This window comes from Ochotona princeps, chromosome 1 (assembly GCF_030435755.1).
Source record: "Ochotona princeps isolate mOchPri1 chromosome 1, mOchPri1.hap1, whole genome shotgun sequence".
Lineage (NCBI taxonomy): Eukaryota > Metazoa > Chordata > Mammalia > Lagomorpha > Ochotonidae > Ochotona > Ochotona princeps.
In genome coordinates this window covers 71922151-71943314 of record NC_080832.1, presented here as the reverse complement: position 1 = coordinate 71943314, position 21164 = coordinate 71922151, and the positions used below count along the sequence as shown (strand labels likewise).

At 42.8% G+C, this 21164-nt stretch overlaps 2 protein-coding genes across 8 annotated transcripts in view; one reads left to right on the top strand and one right to left on the bottom strand.

The window, feature by feature from the left end:
• RARS2 (arginyl-tRNA synthetase 2, mitochondrial) overlaps nucleotides 1–19508 on the bottom strand; it is a 60850-nt gene extending 41342 nt beyond the window's left edge. For 2 of the 3 annotated variants that reach the window (XM_058660920.1, XM_058660926.1), the window contains exons 1-5: nucleotides 19333–19508; nucleotides 11639–11712; nucleotides 8190–8292; nucleotides 6569–6652; nucleotides 3346–3443 (exon numbers count right to left, since the gene is read on the bottom strand). In XM_058660920.1, coding sequence (XP_058516903.1) covers nucleotides 3346–3443; nucleotides 6569–6652; nucleotides 8190–8292; nucleotides 11639–11712; nucleotides 19333–19368 — 395 coding nt within the window. In that variant the 5' untranslated portion in view covers nucleotides 19369–19508. Of the gene's footprint in view, nucleotides 1–3345; nucleotides 3444–6568; nucleotides 6653–8189; nucleotides 8293–11638; nucleotides 11713–19069; nucleotides 19194–19332 lie in introns of those variants that run through there. The other variant, XM_058660931.1, reaches the window with a different exon arrangement.
• The window catches only part of ORC3 (origin recognition complex subunit 3), a 62042-nt gene continuing 60314 nt past the window's right edge, over nucleotides 19437–21164 (top strand). For 2 of the 5 annotated variants that reach the window (XM_058660908.1, XM_058660905.1), the window contains exon 1: nucleotides 19440–19588. In XM_058660908.1, coding sequence (XP_058516891.1) covers nucleotides 19565–19588 — 24 coding nt within the window. In that variant the 5' untranslated portion in view covers nucleotides 19440–19564. Of the gene's footprint in view, nucleotides 19589–21164 lie in introns of all 5 variants that reach the window. The other 3 variants (XM_058660915.1, XM_004580401.3, XR_009245002.1) reach the window with 2 other exon arrangements.

Here is a 21164-nt window from a genome sequence, read left to right as displayed (position 1 = left end):
AAGGAGAGGTGAAATGGCAATAAACGGGGACTTCAGAGAGACTTCCACCATCACTGGTCTCCTGTCGCTGCCTCATCCCCAGATCCTCGCCGTGTCCACGTTACTGGCTCTGCTGGCCGGAACACCAGGTGAAGTTTCTTGGGGGGCTCCCCAGCTAAATGGCTGGGCTCAAAAATCACCAAATATACTCCGACTTTGGAGTGCATGTGTTGGGACTAGGCCTGTTCAATTGTGTTGCCTGTGCAGTTGACGGTATGCCGAGATACACATGGGGAATACGATGTCCAGCTCATCTAGGCCAGCAGTGGATGTCGAATGCCTCATCAGAGGATGGACAGCAGAATAGGCTGATGATTCTCCTGGCCAAGCTCTGCAACATGTTCCTGGGTCTATGGTCGCACTAAGGTACACCTTGTTCAACCAACAGACCTTGGAACAATTTTCTCATCCCTGGAGCAACGAAACCCACATCTTCTCAGAACTATCAAAAACCACATAAATGACACCCTAGAAACACTCTTTCCCACATTGGGGTCTCTAAGGTGTCATCAAATGACATTCCTTTATCCCTGCATACTAGTTTGACAACAAGGAGTGGCTCCGTCCCCTTTCTCCCCTGAGGACACAGGAATGAAAAAAGAAAGCAGAAACATATATCTCACCCATCTTCACCATGCTTGACCCTACCCATCCTCGTAGGAGTCCCACCTGGGCATGCATCCCTCCTCACTCTATACGCAACAAAAAATAAACAGAAGTTGCTTCTCAAGAAAAGTAAAATAACATTAGTATAGGGGCCAGCGACTTGTACTATAATGGATTAACCCTCAGCTGTAATGCCAGCATCCATATGGGCACAGTGTGAGTCTCTGCTAAAGTTCTGATTAAGCTCCCTGTTAATAGCCTCAGAAAAGCAGAAGATGGCCCAAGTGTTTGGGTCCCTGTAACCATCTAGAAGACCCAGATGAAGCTTCTGGCTCCTGTGTCTGACCTGCCCCAGCCCCAGTTGTTGCAGTAAATTGAGAAGTAAAACAGTGAATGGAAAATCTCTCACTTTCAATAAATGAAATAAATGCTTAATTATGGGAGGAATAAGGCAGTCTTAAGGCCCTAATGAGTAAAAAATAAACAAAAAACTAAAATATAAATGTTTAATTAAAATATTACCATAAATTAAAATGAAAAGCTGGTAAATATAAATATTATCAACATTAATTTTCAAAAAAAATCTCTACAGAAATAAATACCCAAAAAGAAAGAAAGAATGCCCCAGCAAGCTGTATCTTTTGAAGTGGAAAATAGCTCATCAGGACTCATCTTCGGCTCCAGGGAAGACACACACAGTTTCTGATAATTTTCTTTAGCTATTAACCTACTAGTATACTCTGAAAGCATTTCTAGAGCTCCCATATTAGTGTTCTCTCAAAGCAGCCCCAAGCTGGTTATAATGATAGAATATTACAAATTTACATGAAACCTCTTTAGGATTGTTTTAAAACTTCAAGCTAGTTTTTCTAGTAATTTTGGAAGGAAAAAAAAGCAATAAAAACAGTACAAGGGTTTGTTCTCTTGTAATTGTATCACTTTAAAATTTTTAATATGGTAGTACCCATTACCTGTGCCTTATGAGTCTTACAATAATAAAAAAAAAAAAACTACTCAAAATTATTATATACTTAATTTTTACAAAGCCACAATAATTACTAGACTAATATTTGGATTAGGGTACCAAAAATCCATATTTATTCATGATTTAACAATATGCTAACTAAAAGCAATCCTTTTTTTTTCTTTTTTCTTTTTTTTTTAATATTTATTTTTATTACAGTCAGATATACAGAGAGGAGGAGAGACAGACAGGAAGATCTTCTATATGATGATTCACTCCCCAAGTGAGCCGCAACGGGCCGGTGCTGTGCCGATCCGAAGCCGGGAACCAGGAACCTCTTCCAGGTCTCCCACGCGGGTGCAGGGTCCCAAGGCTTTGGGCCGTCCTCGACTGCTTTCCCAGGCTACAGGCAGGGAGCTGGATGGGAAGTGGAGCTGCCGGGATTAGAACCGGCACCCATATGGGATCCTGGGACGTTCAAGGCGAGGACTTTTGCTTCTAGGCCACGCCGCCGGGCCCAATCCTTTTTTTTGTCTTAAAGGATTTACTTATCAGGCCTGGCATAATGGCTCAACGGCTCAATCCTCACCTAGAAAACACGGAGATCCCATATGGGTGCCAGTTTGAGTTCCAGGAGCCTCTTCCAGGGGTCCCATATGAGTGCAGGGTCCCATGGACACAGGCTATCCTCCACTGCTTTTCCAGGTCATAAGCAGGGAGCCAGCTCAGAATTGGAACACCTGGGACACAAACTTGTGTTCATATGGGTTTTCTGGCACTTAGAGGTGCAGGATTAGCCTGATAAGATACCACACTGGCCCCTCACATGATTTTTTTTTTTTTAAGATTTACTTATTTTTTTTTCTTTCTTTCTTTTTTTTTTTTTTTTTTTATTACAAAGTCAGATATACTGAGAGGAGGAGAGATAGAGAGGAAGTGGAGCTGCCAGGATTAGAACCAGCGGCCACATGGGATCAAGGCGAGGACCTTAGCCACTAGGCCACGCTGCCGAGCCCAAGATTTACTTATTTTTTATTACAAAGTCAGATATACAGAGAGGAGGAGAGACAGAGAGAAGATCTTCCGTCTGATCACTCCCCAAGTGACCGCAATGGATAGTGCTGCACCAATCCGAAGCCAGGAGACAGGAACTTCCTTCCGGGGCTCCCACGTGGGTGCAGGGTTCCAATGCTCTGGGACATCCTCAACTGCTTTCCCAGGCCACAAGCAGGGAGTTGGATGGGAAGTGGAGTTGCCAGGATTAGAACCGGCACCCACGTGGGATCCCAGCACATTCAAGGCGAGGACCTTAACCATTATGCTATCGCACTGGGCCCGCCTCACATGATCTTAAGGAAAAAAAAAAAAACAATACAAGCTCAGTGTTACCAGTGTGGCACAGAAATAAGTTGCTCCTTAAGACATCTGCATACCACACTGGAGGGCTGGTTTGGGTTCTAAGTGCTACACTTCTAATTCAGTTCCCTGCTAACAGGAATGAACAGGAGTAGAAGACGGCCATTTGGGGAAACAACCAGTTGATGGAAGATCTCTCTTCATTTCTATTTGTCTCAGCCTCTCAAATAAAAATAAAATTTTAATGAAAGGAAAATATAATACCAATGACTTCATTTTCTAAAATATAACTTAACAAGCCTCCGAATGAAGGTGGTAGAATATGCTCTGCTCACTTAGCTTGATTAGTCGACACATGAGACAAGTAGGTGAGCACTCACCTGAATTCGACCACGATCTTCTTCTGGGGAAGACCAGAGAAAAGTTCACTTTTCAATCCATATTTGGAACCATCTTGAATTACTTGTTGTAGTACTGTCTGAAAAGTAAAGTATCATTTAGTGAGACAAAAAAGCCTGCAATGTTCTTAATCACTGTGTGCAGTATCAGCTTTAACACTTGTTCTCTGATGCTAACCACAGGGCAGCAACAACAGGTGCTGACGGATGGAAACCTGATGCCGCTGAAAAACCAAAACAGCAACAATGCCTACTTGGGGTGTGTGAAGTGGGGAGAATGTCAAGTAGAGAGAGAGAGAGGGAGGGAGGGGGGAAAGGAGAGACACAGAACATCTTCTGTTTGCGGACTCACTCCTTAAAGGACCACAACAGCCAAGGCTGGACCAGGAAAAAGCCACAAGACAGGAGCTCCATTGGTGTCTCTTGAGTGGCAGGATCCAAAGTACTTGAGTCACTCACTGCCTCCCAGCTGTTTTAGCAAGAGTTGGATTTGAAGCCGAGGAGCCAGTGCCTGCCTATATTAAGTACCTAATGTTTATTACTCCTAGAAGATGTGTGACAAGACTGCAAATATAGAGGGAAACTAATGATAGGAAATCCAAATTCAGATTATTCTAAATGGAAGATCTAAAAATCTTTCACATCCCATCCCTTATTGTGTAATGATTAGTAGACTACACAAAAGTTAACACAGCAAGTTAAATTCTTTAATCTAAGTGATCCCCTATCCACTTACAGCCTTACACAAAAACAAAAGCAGGGAGCTGGATGGGAAGTGGAGCTGCCGGGATTAGAACCGGCGCCCATATGGGATCCCGGGGCTTTCAAGGCGAGGACTTTAGCTGCTAGGCCACGCCGCCGGGCCCGAAACTCCATTTATTCTTGAAAGCCATCTGTAAGCCACTCACAAGCAGAAATTTCTTAAGCATTACTTAATCTGTAAGCTACTGACAAGCAGAAACTTCTTAACAAGGTCATAGTACATCATACTGCTATTATGATCACATGACAAGCAGAAAATCATTCAGTCACTGTTAAATCTTTTTCCTGATACAAAAATTTTTTTTGACATGTAAATGACCACTGCCTAGAGCCTGAAAGTGATACGAAAAACTTTTTTGACATGTAAATGACCACTGCCTAGAGCCTGAAAGTAATGAAGTCAAATGTAGAAAGATCAGGCTTCTAGAAAACTGGGACTGTCATTAAAGTCATGTTAAAACAGGCATTTTCAACAGGCCTTTTTCAAACTCTGGGTCCTCAGTGCTTTAGGACGATAACATTATGTTGACACTGAACAGGACTTCTGTGAATTACCTGCTTAGTCTTTAATGAAAATCACTAAGATGGCTGAAACGCAGAGGAAATTTCAATGTGTTAAAAAGCAGCTGGGGGCCTAGCACAATAGCCTGGTGCCTAAATCTTTGCATTGCATGTACCAGGATTCCATATGGGTGCCAGTTCATGTCCAAGCTGCTCCACTTCCCATCCAGCTCCCTGCCTGTGGCCTGGGAGAGCAGCTGAGGATGGCCCAAAGCCTTGGAACCCTGCACCCATGTAGGAGACCCAGAAGAAGCTCCTGGCTCTTAGGTTAGCTCCGGCTGTTGCAGCTACTTGGGGAATGAGCCAGCGGATGGAAGATCTTTCTGTCTCTTGCCTCTCTGTAAATCTGACTTTCCAATAAAATTAAAATAACTATTTAAAAAAAAAAAAAAAAGCAGTTGGACTTTAGGGCCCTGACACCTTAGCCTATCACTGTCAACTGAGAAGGACATGAGGATAATTTCAGTATGTGACCTACTTACACCAGAAAAAAAAAATTCTGTAATTTGCTAAATTGAAATGAAACATGGGACAAACAAAAACAAAAACCTGGTAGTAGTAGAAAAGAAACACACATACACGAAGAGGAAAAGGAGAAGAAAAAAACAGAAATTCAACAGTCAGTGAAATTTTAAATTGCCAAGTAAGCAATACCTTACCTCTCAGCTAAATTAGATGTAAGGGCAAAACTCCATCTACCATGGCACAGGCCAAAAAGGAAAAGAAAAGAAATACCACCACCCAGCAAGAAGAGGGCACACTGGTGAGCGGCATATCTTTCATAAAAGCTGAAGAAACTAGAATCACTAGTTCGCTAAGTAGATTTGAAGTTTTTCAAGAGCCCAACAGGCTGCGGATATTTTTTAGCAAGCTCAAGATAAATGTTACTGCTTACGGGACCTACTTGGATGAACTAATTTAGCTTGAAGAATGAAAAAAAATTCAAACATCTGGAGACTAGCACAAAACATTAACTCTTTTTCAGAAAAAAAAAAAAATAGAGAGCTATTAGCAAGCACTTGTAAACCGTAGAGCACAACGGGAGACTAATTCATTAGACATTTTGGTGTCTAGTCATTTTCAACTCAAGACTAGCACATTCACTTAGCCTGGACAATTCAATATTGAAATGCATTTTTCTAAAAAATGAATTGCCACAATGATAGATAAATTTTAAAGTTCAGCTGAGAAGGAATGACCAATGCCAGGTTCATATCCCTGCCTACCCTAGCTGTCCTCTGAGTCTCACCAGAAGGAGACCCAATTGTTCAACGAGGTTCCTCCAATTCTAGGGTCATCCTGCCTTTCCCGCCTCTGTATTACATGCATATTGTATCAACCACCTTTTAAAATGTTTTAATATCTACTGCTTTATTAAAAGAAGGAGCTGTCTCATGGCATCTTTTGCTTTATGCTTCCAACACATTATAGGTTTTCAGAACTAGAAACCAGCAATACCTAGCTTAGTTCAATACAAAGTCCATGTATTCATCCCACAAACAGTTATCAACACCTACTGTATCCTAGGCTCCGTCTAGGAACGAGAGATAACATGGTGGAACTGCAGATTTAGTGGCTTATAGACCACACAATCCCCAGTAGAAACTAGAGTGTAAAGGGCCAGAGGAATGTAAAACAGTAACTTAGAAGAGTTCTACCCAGAGATAACAGTGCTGAGAGTTTGAAGCAAGGGATCAGAAAGATACTGAAGAAATACCAAGATGTGAAATACAAGTAGGTATTACTGTGGGCAGAACTCCACACAGAGGGAACAGTAAGGGCAGAGCTTCGTAGCCAAGAGGCGGTACACACAATGAGTTTGCCAGTGTGGCTGAGGCAGACACTGTGAAAGCACAAGGGATGGGTGATAATCCATTCTTACCTTTGTTAACAACTCTCTATTGATTTTAAAATGTATAGTCCCCGGACCAGTGCCGATTTCACTCACCACTGTGTCACACTTTAGCTGAAAAGACAAAACATGTCAGCCGGGTATCTCATGCAACAGGCCTAAAGAGATGCCTGTAAAACTGGCTTACAATGAAAACCAGTCCTTTTTTTTTCATGGTCATTATATCTGGACCTAGGTCTCACCTCATCTCTTCATTTCCAGCATGGTATTTATTTTCTGTTTACTGACTGGAATGATATTCTGGATTCAGAGTCTTTATCTTCTTTCATTTCCCTTTCCTAAAATTCCTTCATCTCACTAAACAGGAGAGGAAGAGCTTCGTTCAAACCCCCACTCTACGTATTCTGACACTTTTTATGGTCATCTATTTCTCACAACATGAACATGACATTCTGGCTGGGTCTATGCTATTGCACTTGCACCACAAGTAATGTAAGCGGTTTGTCTTACACATCCAAACTCCCAGGGAAACTTGAAGGGACATTGTTGTCTTTGAGGAGCCAAAACATAAGGGGACTAGATAAGGCAGCTGGACCAATCTACTCCTGATGTTAGTCCCTGATAAATCTGAGGTGATTCTGTTATCAAATAAATATATACTAACCTTACCAGAGGTCTTTTATCATATCATTGCTTAATTACACATCTTTTTCTGTGAGAGTGACTTTCACTGATACAATTGCTCAGTTCCCAGATACCCCCTCTGTATTACATGAAATAAATACCTTGTGCAACATTTGTCTTCTCTGAGGATATTACACTAATAACTTAAATTTGATCTTTCCAACAATCCTTTCAGTTTCTCTGTTAGATAACCCTACAAACAACAGAGGTTTATTAAATTATCTAACTGCCTCTTGTCTGTAGTCATGCTTTTATTTAATTTCTAATCATTTTCATATTTGAATGTCTGTCTTCTCAGAAACTCATTTTAAAAACTGCAACTCGGGCCCGGCGGCGTGGCCTAGCGGCTAAAGTCCTAGCCTTGAAAGCCCCGGGATCCCATATGGGCGCCGGTTCTAATCCCGGCAGCTCCACTTCCCATCCAGCTCCCTGCTTGTGGCCTGGGAAAGCAGTCGAGGACGGCCCAAAGCTTTGGGACCCTGCACCCACTTGGGAGACCCGGAAGAGGTTCCTGGTCCCGGCATCGGATTGGCGCGTACCGGCCCGTTGCGGCTCACTTGGGGAGTGAAACATCGGATGGAAGATCTTCCTCTCTGTCTCTCCTCCTCCTCTGTATATCCGGCTTTCCAATAATAATAATAAAAATCTTAAAAAAAAAAAAAAAAAAAAAAAACTGCAACTCATCAAGCTTGCTTTCCTAAATTCAAAAATTCATCCAGTTTCAATCTGTAAATTTGCTTAACACTTTAGACTTGTAGCTATGCAAAATTTTGAACAATGTCAGTGCAAGAGGAATGGTTTATACCTAATTTAAAAAAATCACTGCAAGATAATTTTAAATGGATAAAATAGATTTAATTTTCAAGACATTAAAAAAAAAACACTAGTAAGTTCATGAATGTGGCCAAAATATTCTAATTTTTTTCTTTACTGCAATGCCAAAAAAAAGATAATAGTTCCAACGTACCTTTTCTGCCAGTCTCTTGGCCTGAACTTGAATATCTGATCTTGAGTGGTTATTAGTGTTTTCCAACAAAGAATCCACAGAAAGTTGAAAGTCAGCTACTTCTCTAAAGACAGACAATGAAATGGGAATGAGCTATTGTTATCTAAACACATTACTATTGTTACAGAGACTAACCACAATACACTCTCTACACGCATAGTTTTATTAGAAGTTACTTTCAGAATTAAACGCAATTAGAAATTAGTGCATTTAGCATTCATTTTTTATCACCTTATATGATTATTCATTGCCAAACTGTCATGTCATGACAATGTCACATTAACTCACATCCATAAAACTACTTGTACTGACATCTTCAGATGTTTAGCAAGAGATTAGAAAATGAGGTTCTGGGCCCGGTGCGATAGCCTAGTGGCTAAAGTCCTCGCCTTGCAGGTGCTGAGATCCCGTATGAGTGTCAGTTCGTGTCCTGGTGGCCCCGCTTCCCATCCAGCTCCCTGCTTGTGGCCTGGGAAAGCAGTTGAGGACGGCCCAGGGCCTTGGGACCCTGTACCCACATGGGAGACCCGGAAGAGGCTCCTTCCTGGCTTTGGATTGGCTCAGCTCTGACCATCGCGGCCACTTGGGGAGTGAATCAACGGACAGAATATCTTTCTCTCTGTCTCTCCTTCTCTGTGTAAATCTGCTTTTCCAATAAAAATAAATCTTTAAAAAGGTTCAACAGAGAAAGAAATGATTTATGGAGATGAAGGAGTTCAATAAAACTTATCAGCTTCCCACTTTTCCTCTTTTGAGAGCATCTAACTGTACATCTAAAAGGAATTCTTAGGGCTGGTTCAAAAATTAACAAGCTAATCTCCACCCTGTAGTTCTGGCATCATATACAGCCACCTGTTTGTGTCCCAGCTGCTCTGCTTCTGATTCAGTTCTCTGCTTATGCCTGGGAATGCAGCAGATGGCCCAGGCCCTTGGGACCCTGCATGCACGTGGAAGACCTAGAAACATCTCTTGGGTTTGGATCAACTTAGTTCTGGATGTTGCAGCCATTTGGTGACTAAACAGTGAATGGAAGACTTTCTCTTTCCTTCTCTCTCCCTCTTAAAATATGATTTTCAAACAAAAATGAGTCTTAAAAAAAAAAAGAATTTTTGCCAAAAAAAAAAATTTCTATCTAGGAGGAATTTTTGGTGCCAGCTTGCACAAGATGCCAGCATCCCATATCCAAGTACCAGGAGCTGCAGCCCATATGGGATGCCAGCATTTGCAGGCATAGGATCAACCAACTGAGCAACAGTGCCAATCCTCCACTTTCATATATTTCATAATTAAAATATAATAAGTTGAAAACATGCTAACTATTATCTCACTGCTTCTGAGGATTTGTGCTATGTTGGTTAGCATGAAACTCACATACATCAGTGTAACTACAGTTGCTGATTCTACAGCATAACATAGGAATTTCACTACAGTTGAGAATAAACTGAGAATTTACCTGTGAATACTGATTCAGTCTATATCCAATAAACACATCAATAAAAACATTTCTTAATTACCCTGTCACTTAATAATTTTCTAAAATAAAGTTAGAAATATGAAACAAGGGCCTGGCATGGTAGCCTACTGCCTAAAGTCTCGCCTTACACACACCAGGATCCCATATGAGCACCAGTTGGGTGTCCCAGCTGCTCCACTTCCCTTCCAGCTCCCTGTTTGTGGCCTGGGAAAGCAGTAGAGGATGGCTCAAGGCCTTGGGACCCTGCACCCGCATGGGAGACCTGAAGGATGCTCCTGGCTCCTGGCTTTGGACTGGCTCAGCTTTGGCCATTGTGGCCACTCAGGGTTTGACCCAGCAGACAGAAGATCCTTCTCTCTGTTTCTTTCTCTGTAAATGTGATTTAAAAAAATCTTAAAAATCAAAAAGAAAAAAAAATTACGTTCAATTTTAAAGAATAAAGAATACCTGGGATTATCCTGGAAATGTAGTACAGGTTCTCTCTAAATAAACTTAAAATATGCAGAATTTTACACTCATAGTCAGAAAAATTTACAAGTTCTCCCTAAGATCTGTTTTCTAAAACTTAGTCTCAGTCCTTCTGATTGTTACAGTAAAGACAGGTAAAAGGAAATTCTCTTCAAAACATGAGCCAGGACAGTTCACCTTACTAAAGACTCAGGAAACATAAAAAGTGTAACATTTCCCTTAAGATGCAAACTAGAATTTATAGATGTTATAAAATAGGTAACTGGTTTGGAAAGTTACATCAATTTCCAATAAAAATGGAAACTTTGGGGCCCGGCGGCGTGGCCTAGCAGCTAAAGTCCTCGCCTTGAAAGCCCTGGGATCCCATATGGACGCCAGTTCGTGTCCTGGCAGCTCCACTTCCCATCCAGCTCCCTGCTTGTGGCCTGGGAAAGCAGTTGAGGACAGCCCAATGCATTGGGACCCTGCACCCGCGTGGGAGACCTGGAAGAGGTTCCTGGTTCCCGGGTTCGGATTGGTGCGCACCGGCTGTTGCAGCTCACTTGGGGAGTGAAACATTTCGGATGGAAGATCTTCCTCTCTGTCTCTCCTCCTCTCTGTATATCTGACTGTAATAAAATAAATAAATCTTTAAAAAAAAAAAAAAAGAAAGAAACTTCGACAGTGGGTGCCTTTGTTCTTGGAACTTGATATGAAAGAAGCTGCAGAGGGCCACTTCATAAATGCTCTCTTTTCTTATCAGATCAAATGTAGCCTTTCTCTTCCTTTATCATTTGCTTCTTGGTCCTTTTCCAGGAACAAGATAATTTATCCCATTCTGAAGTTCCTGACACAAATAAGGAAATAAAATACAAAGTCATAATGGTACTGAGATTTTATCTACATCTCTTCAAAAGTTAGGATACATACGGCATTCTATACTTGAAACAGTGTTTTAGTCAATTTCTAGCCAAATAGGCAACAAGTATCAATGAGGAAGATCTTATGGATAGACAGCTCCCTGCTCCCAAACAGACAGCTGCCACGGGTGTGTGGGTCGTAATCAACAATTTCCTATGACTGGCCATCCTCAAGTACAAAACAACATGGAAAACCAGAGATAAAGAGTTTATCACAGTAACCAAACCTCAGATGGTTATAATTTTTAATATCGCTTCAAAACTCTATAATTTCAACTATTTCAGTTCTTTTCATTGTTGTTACAAGATTAAATTTGCATTTCATTCTCAAAGACTTTGCAATAGTTACATTTATTAGTGTAAGAAATGTAAAATTAACACAACAACAATATAATCTGCCACATGTTTAAAAATAATTCTGGCTTTATTACTGAAGTCAGAGGCAATAAAATGAATCATATGTTATGGTTAATTTCAAGGACTGTTTTGTAAATTGAAGAGTAATAATTTTGTAAAAGCAACAAAGTAACAGTAACCTTTTATATTGCAACAAATTTATTACACTTAACTCTTTTCTGGAAACTGGAACTGCAGAAATTGACTTGATCAGGTTTTCTGGTGGAAGATCCAACACTCTGGATAGCTAAACAACAAAAAAGAATAAAACAGGGCAAGACTTGTTGCCTCATCTGTTCCAGATTCAATAAAATACCTTAGCAATAAAAAGAATAAAGTATTCTGAACACTAATGACTCTCAAATGCATTACGTTAAGTGAAAGAAGTCAGATTTAAAATGCTTTAGAAAATCCACAACTCTAAGGACAGAGAGCAGAAGTGTGGTTGCCAGGGCTGGGGGGGTTGAAGATGACGGGAGAGCTGACCGTAAAGTAGCAAACAGAAACAATTACCACGAAGACTAACTTTATCTTCGTAATATTACAAGTAACTTCTAATTGTTTTTCCTACAGAAACAAAGATGAATCATCAAAGACCCAAAGACAAATTTTTCTCATTAAAAAATCTTGACTGTGGGGCTATTCTGTGAGACGTACAAGCAAGATAGCAGTGGACAAAACAGGCAAGAAACCTCACAGCATTAAAAACAAATATGTCTGTCAAATGTTTATTTTATAAACACTTGCCTATTTATTTACTTGGTAAACAAATGCCTATCAAAGATTTATTCTTCATCAGGGAGGAGAGTAGTGATGGCGAGTACCCCTGCATTTCTTAGCAGCTCCATGTGTGACTGCCCGGCACAGGTCAAGTTAGAACTACTGCACTAATCAGACACTCCTTTTCTTGAAAGAGACATCCGATGCCCTGAATCACCCTCATGGGATATGTATATCTTACAGGCCTTACTATTTCCTTGCAGGCTTTCATCTCATGAATGATGAAATGGAAGCAGGAAGAATGTGCCTAAAAGATCTTTCCTCTCTACCTCTCTGTGTCACTCTGCCTTTCAAATAAATATTTAAAAATCTTTAGGAAAAAAAAAAATCCAAACTCTCCAGTCAACTCCTATGCCGTTTTCTTTATTAATTAATCCCTATGCCTTAAATCCTTTCCATGAGAAATGCATAAAAACACAGTAAAACAGTAGGGCAGCCATTAGGAATTTGAAACTATCACCTTTCTTCCCCACCTCCTCAGTCCTGATTTTTTTTTTTTCTCTCAGTCCTGATAATGCTCAACATGGGATCAGCCATGATGTGGAATTAGGAGAGGGAAAGGGAGTGTCGGGAAAAACAAGAAAATTAAACAGTGTTAGAGCATAAGAAAAAAGAGTTCTCTAAGTGTTTAGTTTAGAAGGAACAAAACTAAAATCAAAGCCACTGTCTTCTGTTGAGTAATTATTTACTCCTGTCAACAAAAATTTCATGCTTATTGAAACATTTGCAGACCTAGAAGCATCATTTAGCTCCACAATATTTGGTACGTTCATTTTAAAATTTAAATCTCAGAGTGTAGTCTTCATTTTAAACTTCTGAACTTTAGGAAGTGACTCATTATATCCCTTACCAAAAGGTTATTTACATAGGATATATTCCCAGGAATAGACAATTGTTCTGAATTATTCAGAAAATGCAGGCAAAACAGTTCAAGTTTACACTGTGAAACTTTCTAGCCAATAAGATACAATAAGTGATAAAGGTCCTATTTTAATGTTCTAAAAAAAAAAGAAAAATCCACTTTTATTAACTGTGAGATGAGACTTTGCGAAAGTCATTTTACATGAAAGAGCTTCAGTTTTCAGATGAAATATAGAGATGGTAAGGCTACTACATAATAAATCAGAGTTCCTGTAGCAATTCAGAAAAATGTCATAAAATTTACTTCTCCTTTAGAACATGTTAGTGTTATTTTAACAGAGTAACTTCCAAACATAACCAATGAGATTTTCTGCCTGTGTTAGCTATAATTTAACTCTACTACAAAAACAAAACAAAACAAATCCTCAGTAACGTAGGTCAACCACAGCAATAATATGCTTACTTCAGGGGCAGGGGTTCGGCCTCGTAGTTAAGACATAACAGAGTAATGGGATTTCTGGCTTAGTTCCACACATCCAGCACAGTGGGTTAAAGCATATAAAAACAAAATGAACGCATAAAACCATGCCACATAATCTATGCTCAAGGCAGTGACTGTGAGGAGGCCATCAGTCTCAACAGTTAGCATGCGGGGCCCGGTGGCGTGGCCTAGCGGCTAAAGTCCTCACCTTGAACGCACGGGGATCCCATGTGGGTGCCGGTTCTAATCCCGGCAGCTCCACTTCCCATCCAGCTCCCTGTTTGTGGCCTGGGAAAGCAGTTGAGGACAGTCCAATGCATTGGGACACTGCACCCGGGTGGGAGACCCAGAAGAGGTTCCAGGTTCCCAGCTTCAGATGGTTGCGCACTGGCCGTTGTGGCTCACTTGGGGAGTGAATCATTGGATGGAAGATCTTCCTCTCTGTCTCTCCTCCTCTGTATATCTGACTTTGTAATAAAAATAAATCTTTAAAAAAAAAATTAAAAAAAGAAAAACAGTTAGCATGCTTCTTGTGACACTCGTGTCTCCCACTGGAGTGCCTGTTTCAGAGTCTCAGCTCCAGTTCTGACCCAGTATCCCATCCAGGTGCACTCCAGGAAGTAGAGGGATCCTTGTAACCCTGCTGGGAGACTCACTAGAACTCTGGCTGTGAGCTGCTACAGACATCTGGGGCAGTGAACCAGCAGATGAGAGAGCTCTTTCTGCTGCTCTGCTTGCCCCCATCAAAAAAAAAAAAAAAAAAAAAAAAAAAAATATATATATATATATATATATATATATATATTTTAAAGATTTATTTATTTTTATTGGAAAGGCAAATTAAGAGAGAGGAGAGACAGAAAGATCTTCCACCCACTAATTCACTCCCCAAGTAGCCATGACAGTCGTAGATGATCAAATCAGAAGCCAGGAGCTTCTTCTAGGTCTCCCATGTGGGTGCAGGGTCCCAAGGCCTTGAGCCATCCTCTACTGCTTTCCCAGGCCACAAGCAGGGAGCTGGACCAGAAGTGGGGCAGCAGGGCACAAACTGGTGCCCTTATAGGATCCTGGCACATACAAAGTGAGGATTTAGCCACTGAACTATCCTCACACCAGGCCCTCAAAAAAAATATTTTCTTTTTTAAATTAAGTTTCAACAGTTTTGCAAGAGGCACTTTGGTGTGACAAGGAAAGGAATAAATCCTTTAGAGATGGAGTTCAATTTTGCAAAATGACAAGAGTTCTGCAAAAGGATGGTGTTAATGGTTGCACAACTGATCTGTGCATGTACAAATGGCTAGGATGGTAAACCCTCTAAAAACCCAAAAGAGCAAGACTTCTGGGATTAAAAGGTAGCATAGAAGCTTCTTCAAACAATCTCCCACTTCTAAATTGCCACCCAATATCAAATCGAAAAAGAGCAGAGAAAGAGTAAATAGGTGAGCTGTTTGCAAGCAGCAGATAGCACAGGGCGGGAACAGCCCTGTCATAAACTTTAAAGTGATAGTCAAGGAGAGACACAGAAGCCGGTGAAGCAGAATGGAGCAGCCCTGTTAGGCAAGGCTCAGTTCTCACGTTCGAAACGTCATAGAAAAGATTTCCTTCTCAATAATTCCTCCAAATATGAAAAGAAGTGAATTGAGAATGCTTTCCTCTGTGACTGGGAGATAGTACAGAGCTGTGAGAAAATGAGTAAAACAGAAGCAAATTCCGGTAATTTTCGAAAAAAAAAAAATTATAGGGTAGCACACTGAGCACTTTCCCAATAGGAATGCAGCACATTCTCCAATCATTTGGAGCGAATTCCATCTGTGCGCACTAAGAATCAGAAGAGAAACATTTACAGCAAGATGTAAAATTCCAGGGCTAGTTAGCAACATTTAAATATATTCATGCTAGTATTTAGGAATAATATATTAAGGTCACAACTTCCAAATGAACACAGTCCAAAGAGTGAAAAGCTGCAGAGTTTACAAATTGTTGAAACCAAAAAAGTGAGACAAACCAGAAAAAAAATGTGACAGGGAATAAAGAAGTAAAATCCACAACAATGACAAATCCAGAGAAGAGCTTTCAAGCTTAAACAAGAGGAAAAGAAGAGGCATCACAAATCACAAATTAGTGAAGAAAACACAAGAGGCAGGAAGGAAAGCCAGAGAGAGAAGGGGAAGGGGGGACAGCCTCAAGCAGCTAATGCAGGGCCTGGTGCAATGGCTAAATCCTCGCCCTGCAGGCACTGGGATCCCATATGTGTGCCAGTTTGTGTCCCAGCTGCTCCACTTCCCATCCAGCTCCTTGCCTGTGGCCTGGGAAAGCAGTAGAGGATGGTCCCAGTCCTTGGGACCTGCACCCACGTGGGAGACCTAGAACAAGCTCCTGGCTTTGTATCTGGTTAGCTCCAGTGGTTGCGGCCATTGGGAAGTGAACCACCAGTTGGAAGATCTTTCTTGCTCCTTTTTATAAATCTGATCTGCCTTTCCAATAAATATAAATCTTTAAAAAGTAAACAGAACCTAATGGAAAGGATGTGGTATAACAAAATTCAAAAGCAGCCATAACTGAAAACAAAAGTATTGCAACGGCAGGCATTTGACACAGCAAGATGAAAATGCCCCTGAGATGTTACATCACATACTGAAATGGCTGGATTCAGCTTCCTACTAACATACACCCCAGGATGCACACTGATGCTGTGATGACTCAAGCACCTGGGTTTCTGCAACCAACGTGAGTATCTCAGATTGTCTTGAGCTCCTGGGTTGGCCTGGCCTAGCCCAGCTCTGATTGTGGCACACGCTGGGGAACGAGTCAGGGAACAGAAGATACATACATCCCAACCATGTATGTATCTCTCAAACCTACAAAAATTAAATGAATAGCCTTTTCTTTAAGGATTTATTTATTGGCGCTGGTGCTGTGGGAAAGTGCGTAAACCCACTGTCTGTGATGCTGGAATTCCATGTGTGTACCAGTTGGTGCCCCAGGCGCTCCACTTCTTTTTTTTAAAGATTTATTTATTTTACTACAAAGTCAGATATGCAGAGATGAGGAGAGACAGAGAGGAAGATCTTCCATCCGATATGTTTCACTGCCCAAGTGAGCCACAACGGCCAGTGCGCAACCATCTGAAGCCAGGAACCTAGAACCTCTTCCGGGTCTCCCACGCGGGTGCAGGGTCCCAATGCACTAGGCTGTCCTAGACTGCTTTCCCAGGCCACAAGCAGGGAGCTGGATGGGAAGTGGAGCTGCCGGGCTTAGAACCGGCGCCCACATGGGATCCTGGGACGTTCAAGGCGAGGACTCTAGCCGCTAGGCCATGCCGCCGGGTCCGGCGCTCCGCTTCTGATCTAGCTCTTTACTAATGGCCTGGGAAAAGCAGCAGAAGATGGCCCAAGTGCTTGAGGCCCTACCACTCAAATGGAGGATCTGAATGAAGCTCCAGGCTTTTGCCTGGCTTAGTGCTTTAAAGATTTATTCATGTATTTTGAAAGTCAGAGTTACAGAGAAGACAGAGGACAGACAGAGGTGTTATTTGATTTCTCAAGACTTAGTCTCATATTTTATAGATTCAATTTCTCTTCTTCTTTGAAGATTTCTAAGAACAGGACAATAGAACAATATAATTGCTAATTCTTTGTAAGGGACTGAGAGAATTAGAGAACACACTTTCCAAACTGTACCTTGCAACTTCGAAATATATTCAGCAAGTCTTGACTGCTAGCTCTGTTGTATTCATTGAAGTACAGAACAGACCAAAATGCACATAAGAGAAGCATTATCTTGTGAAATTTCATCTTGTATAAAGTGTCATGGTGTAAAATTGATTTTTAAGGCACAGAGATAATTTACACAATGAAAATGTAATAGGAATGGAAAGGCCTTGCTTCATTAGCAAAGCAGACGATAACACTGTGGCTAGACAGGATGCAGTGGCAGAACAGGGACAGAGAAATATGTCCAGGTCCTGGTAGAAGGGCAAGCGTTACCGTGTGATTAACATGCTCGAAGTCATATTTCTTAATATATGTAGAATGGACTGGAGGTAAATCAAGAATGGAAACAGAGCCATTGGAAGGCTATCACAAGCAAAGTAATAATGGTGACTTAGTCTGGGATGGGGCAACAAGGGACAACAAGGGGCAGCAGAGGTGAAAATGAATAGATACACAGAACTCACTGAAGTGAGGCACACTGAACATTCCAGCCATACCCAAATACTGTGGTTTCATGAACTCACACTGTTTGCCCTATGTCTGTGTCCACACACATGCTTTTCTTAAAATGACCTAACCCTTTCCATGTTCTCCTTCTATCCAGTCAACATATTCCTCCTCATCCCTCCTTCAAGACACAGTCCCAATACCATTTTGTCCATCAAGCTTTCCTTGACATTTAGGAGCTTTCTTATCCAAGTTCCCTTGGTACATGCTTCTCAAGATACAGTAATGACAGACTGTACTGCAGTTACTTGTTTTTCTCTTTCCAGGTAAGCCTGGAGTCACTCTAGAACAGAGTCCTACTCCAGTCACTTCTGGTTTGAGTCCCAGTTGCTCCACTTCTCATCTAGCTCCCTGCTTGTGGCCTGGGAAAGCAGTAGAGGATGGCTCAAACCCTTGGAACCCTGCATTCTCAGCCCCCACACTTCCCTCCTGGGAGGCCTAGAAGAAGCTGAGAGCTCCAGGCTTTGGACTGGCTCAGTTCCAGCCATTGTGGCCACTTGCAGAGTGAACCAGTGGATTTGGCGGAGATCTTTTTCTCTCATTCTCTCTGTATTTTTGCCTTCCCAATAAAAATTTTAAAAATCTTTACAAAAAGAGAGACAGGATCAACTTAATGCCTTAATGCTCCCTGCCTTGTCTGTTGCAATCTTATTAAAACAGGTATGCATTCCTACTCAAGCCAAAGTCAGTGACTCCTTCAAACTCTGTCAGTGGAAGACCGGCTTTAAAACTCGCTTTATTTTTTCAACAAATTCTCATCCCACCTTTCAGCGAGTGAAAAAGCTCTAGGAGGTGATGTTCTCCCGGATACCACAAGATGCGCAGGGAGTTGATATTGGACAGGGCAGTACCTCTCCAAGCATAAAGAAAGGCACAAGGATTTCCCCTAAGCACATTGTAAAAATGAGCCACAGTAAATTATAGACTAGGCAAAGTACGTCCGTTAATACAAGGCAATTGGACTTGTCAGAAGCACAAAGGGACGTTTCCTTGCAACGTGTCATAGCCAATGAGTTTTACATAATTTTCTGGGTGAATTTCAGGTTATTCCTTTGTTATAAATCAGTTTCAAATAGAATTCTGAATCAAGAAAATAAGTCCTGTGTATCTCAGAAACCATCCTGGAGGAGCCGCCAAAGCGATGGCCAACAACCTGCTTCTCAATTAGATACTTCCCAACGTAGACATAGTTCCATCTTTCTTCACTCAGTATAAGCAACACTTAGTTTTTCGGGTCCCATCGCGGCGTATAGAGTTCCTACCCAGACAACTGGGGCGGGAAGGAGTCAGGGAAGCAACAGGTGCTTCTCCCGTTGACATTTCACGCCAAGTGATCACAGCCTCATCCCATAGTCTCGATGCGGTCTGCCTCTGCAGCTCCGGAGAGACGGAGAACCGAACCCAGACACACAACACTCCTCCGAACCCGCCCACCCTAACGACCGAGCACGGACCGCGGAGGTGGAAGGGTCCCGGGGCCGCCGCTCCGCCTCGGGCCCGCTCACGCCGGCTCCGGAACCCATACCTGACCCGCGATGGACCTACGGAAGCCGCACGCCATGTCGGGCCGGGGATAAGGCTTCTCGAACGGCTTCTGCCGGGATTCTCCACGCCTCCTCCGCGCGCCGGAAGCCCGCCCCAAGGCGCCGTACTGACCAATCAGGAAGCCCCGTGGCACACCATTCACCTCTGCCCTGCTGCCGCGAGGGCGCGCGGGAAATCCCGAGTGGACCGGAGTCGGCTGCACCGTTACGACTATGGCCACTTCCTCGGTGTCCAAGGTACGTAGGGGCGGACGCTCCCCGGGGCTTTGCCGCCGCCTCCTTCCTTTTTGACGAAGGCTGGAAGCAGAGGTTGTATGGGTCCCTGGCTAGGGGAGGAGGCGGCAGACAGAACTGAGTGATCTTAGCCCCGCATCCAGTTGAGGTCAGCTCTGCTTGCGATGGGAAAGCCAGTACCTGCCTTTTGGTACTCCTAGGAGGATTTTTTCAATTCTCTGTGCAGGTCGCAGTGTTCCCTTTCCCTGTTAGGTTTACTGTGTACTAGCCACTCCTTCAGACACTGAGATACGGTTGTAAACAAAGTACAGTCTTTTCTGCACTGAAGTAAAACGCCAAACGTAGGTGGTTGAGTATCACAAATTGTGTTAACTGCTAGCAAGGAAAAAAGTTTGAGTGAGAGAAGGGAGAACCCAGTGATATAGGTTGCTGGATCAGCAATGGCTTGCAGGTGCTTATAATCTACTTTAAAGGCAGACTCATAAGTAACTACATACAAGATTTGCAGTTTGTTTCTTAAAACTTATTAATGTTCCTTGAAAAAAGCTACTTAGAGATCTTCTATCTGCTTGTTCATTCCCCAGATGGCTACAGTGACCAAAGCTGAGCTAAGCTGGTCTGAAGCTAGAGGTCAGGCGCTTCTGCCAGGTCTCTCACATGTGAACAGGGGCCCATCCTCCGTTTCTTTTCTAGGCCACAAGCTGGAATCTGGATCAAGAATGGAGCTTCCCAGCTCCCACCTGCATATATGAGAACAGGGCTGGTGGTGGACCAGGCTAGGTTAGACAGAAGCACCTGTTGGCCCATAAGAGGGCTAATAGTGGGCAGTGATATGCTGCAGCACCTGCCAGGAAACATGAGAGTTGAGTTGGGGGTTGGACAGATAGAGGTTTTCAGGTGTATTCCCAGCTAGGCCCTAGCACCCACCAGTACACATAAGAACTGGGCCTCGGGGGCAAGTTGGACTGGGCCACAGCACTCACTGGTGCTCGTGAGAGCCAGGTCTAGGGGTGGGCTGGGCTGGGCTAGGCTGCAGTGCCCATCAGCAAATATGAGAGCCAGGTCTGGGAGCTAGCCTGGAAGGAGGCATCAGTGGTCTCCTCAGGCAACAGCACCAATCAGAACAAGAAAGTGCTGGATCTGGGTAAGGGCTGGGCCAGACCACAGCGCCTGGCAGCACACTGAGAGCCAGGTCTGGGGTTTTGTTGGGTCGGGTCACAACACCCACCACCTCTACACACCAGAGCTTAGGCTGGGCTGGGCTGGGCTAGGGTGGGCTGGGCTGGGCTGAGCTGGGCTGGGTTAGACTAGGCTAGGCTGTAGCACACATGAAAGCTGGGTCTGGAGGTAGACTTGGAATAGATCCTTAGGAATCTCCCCAACTATGCCTTAGCAACTGATAGTACAAGAAAGAGCCAGGTCTAGGGTTGGGTCAGAGTAAACCACAGTGTCCACTGGCACACACAGGGACCAGGTGTGGGCACGGGCCTGCTTAGGGTTCTGTGTATGTGTATGTGTGTGGGGGTGGGCCTGGAAGAGATCCTCAGGGGTCTCCTGCCTTTCCATGTCAACCCTACAA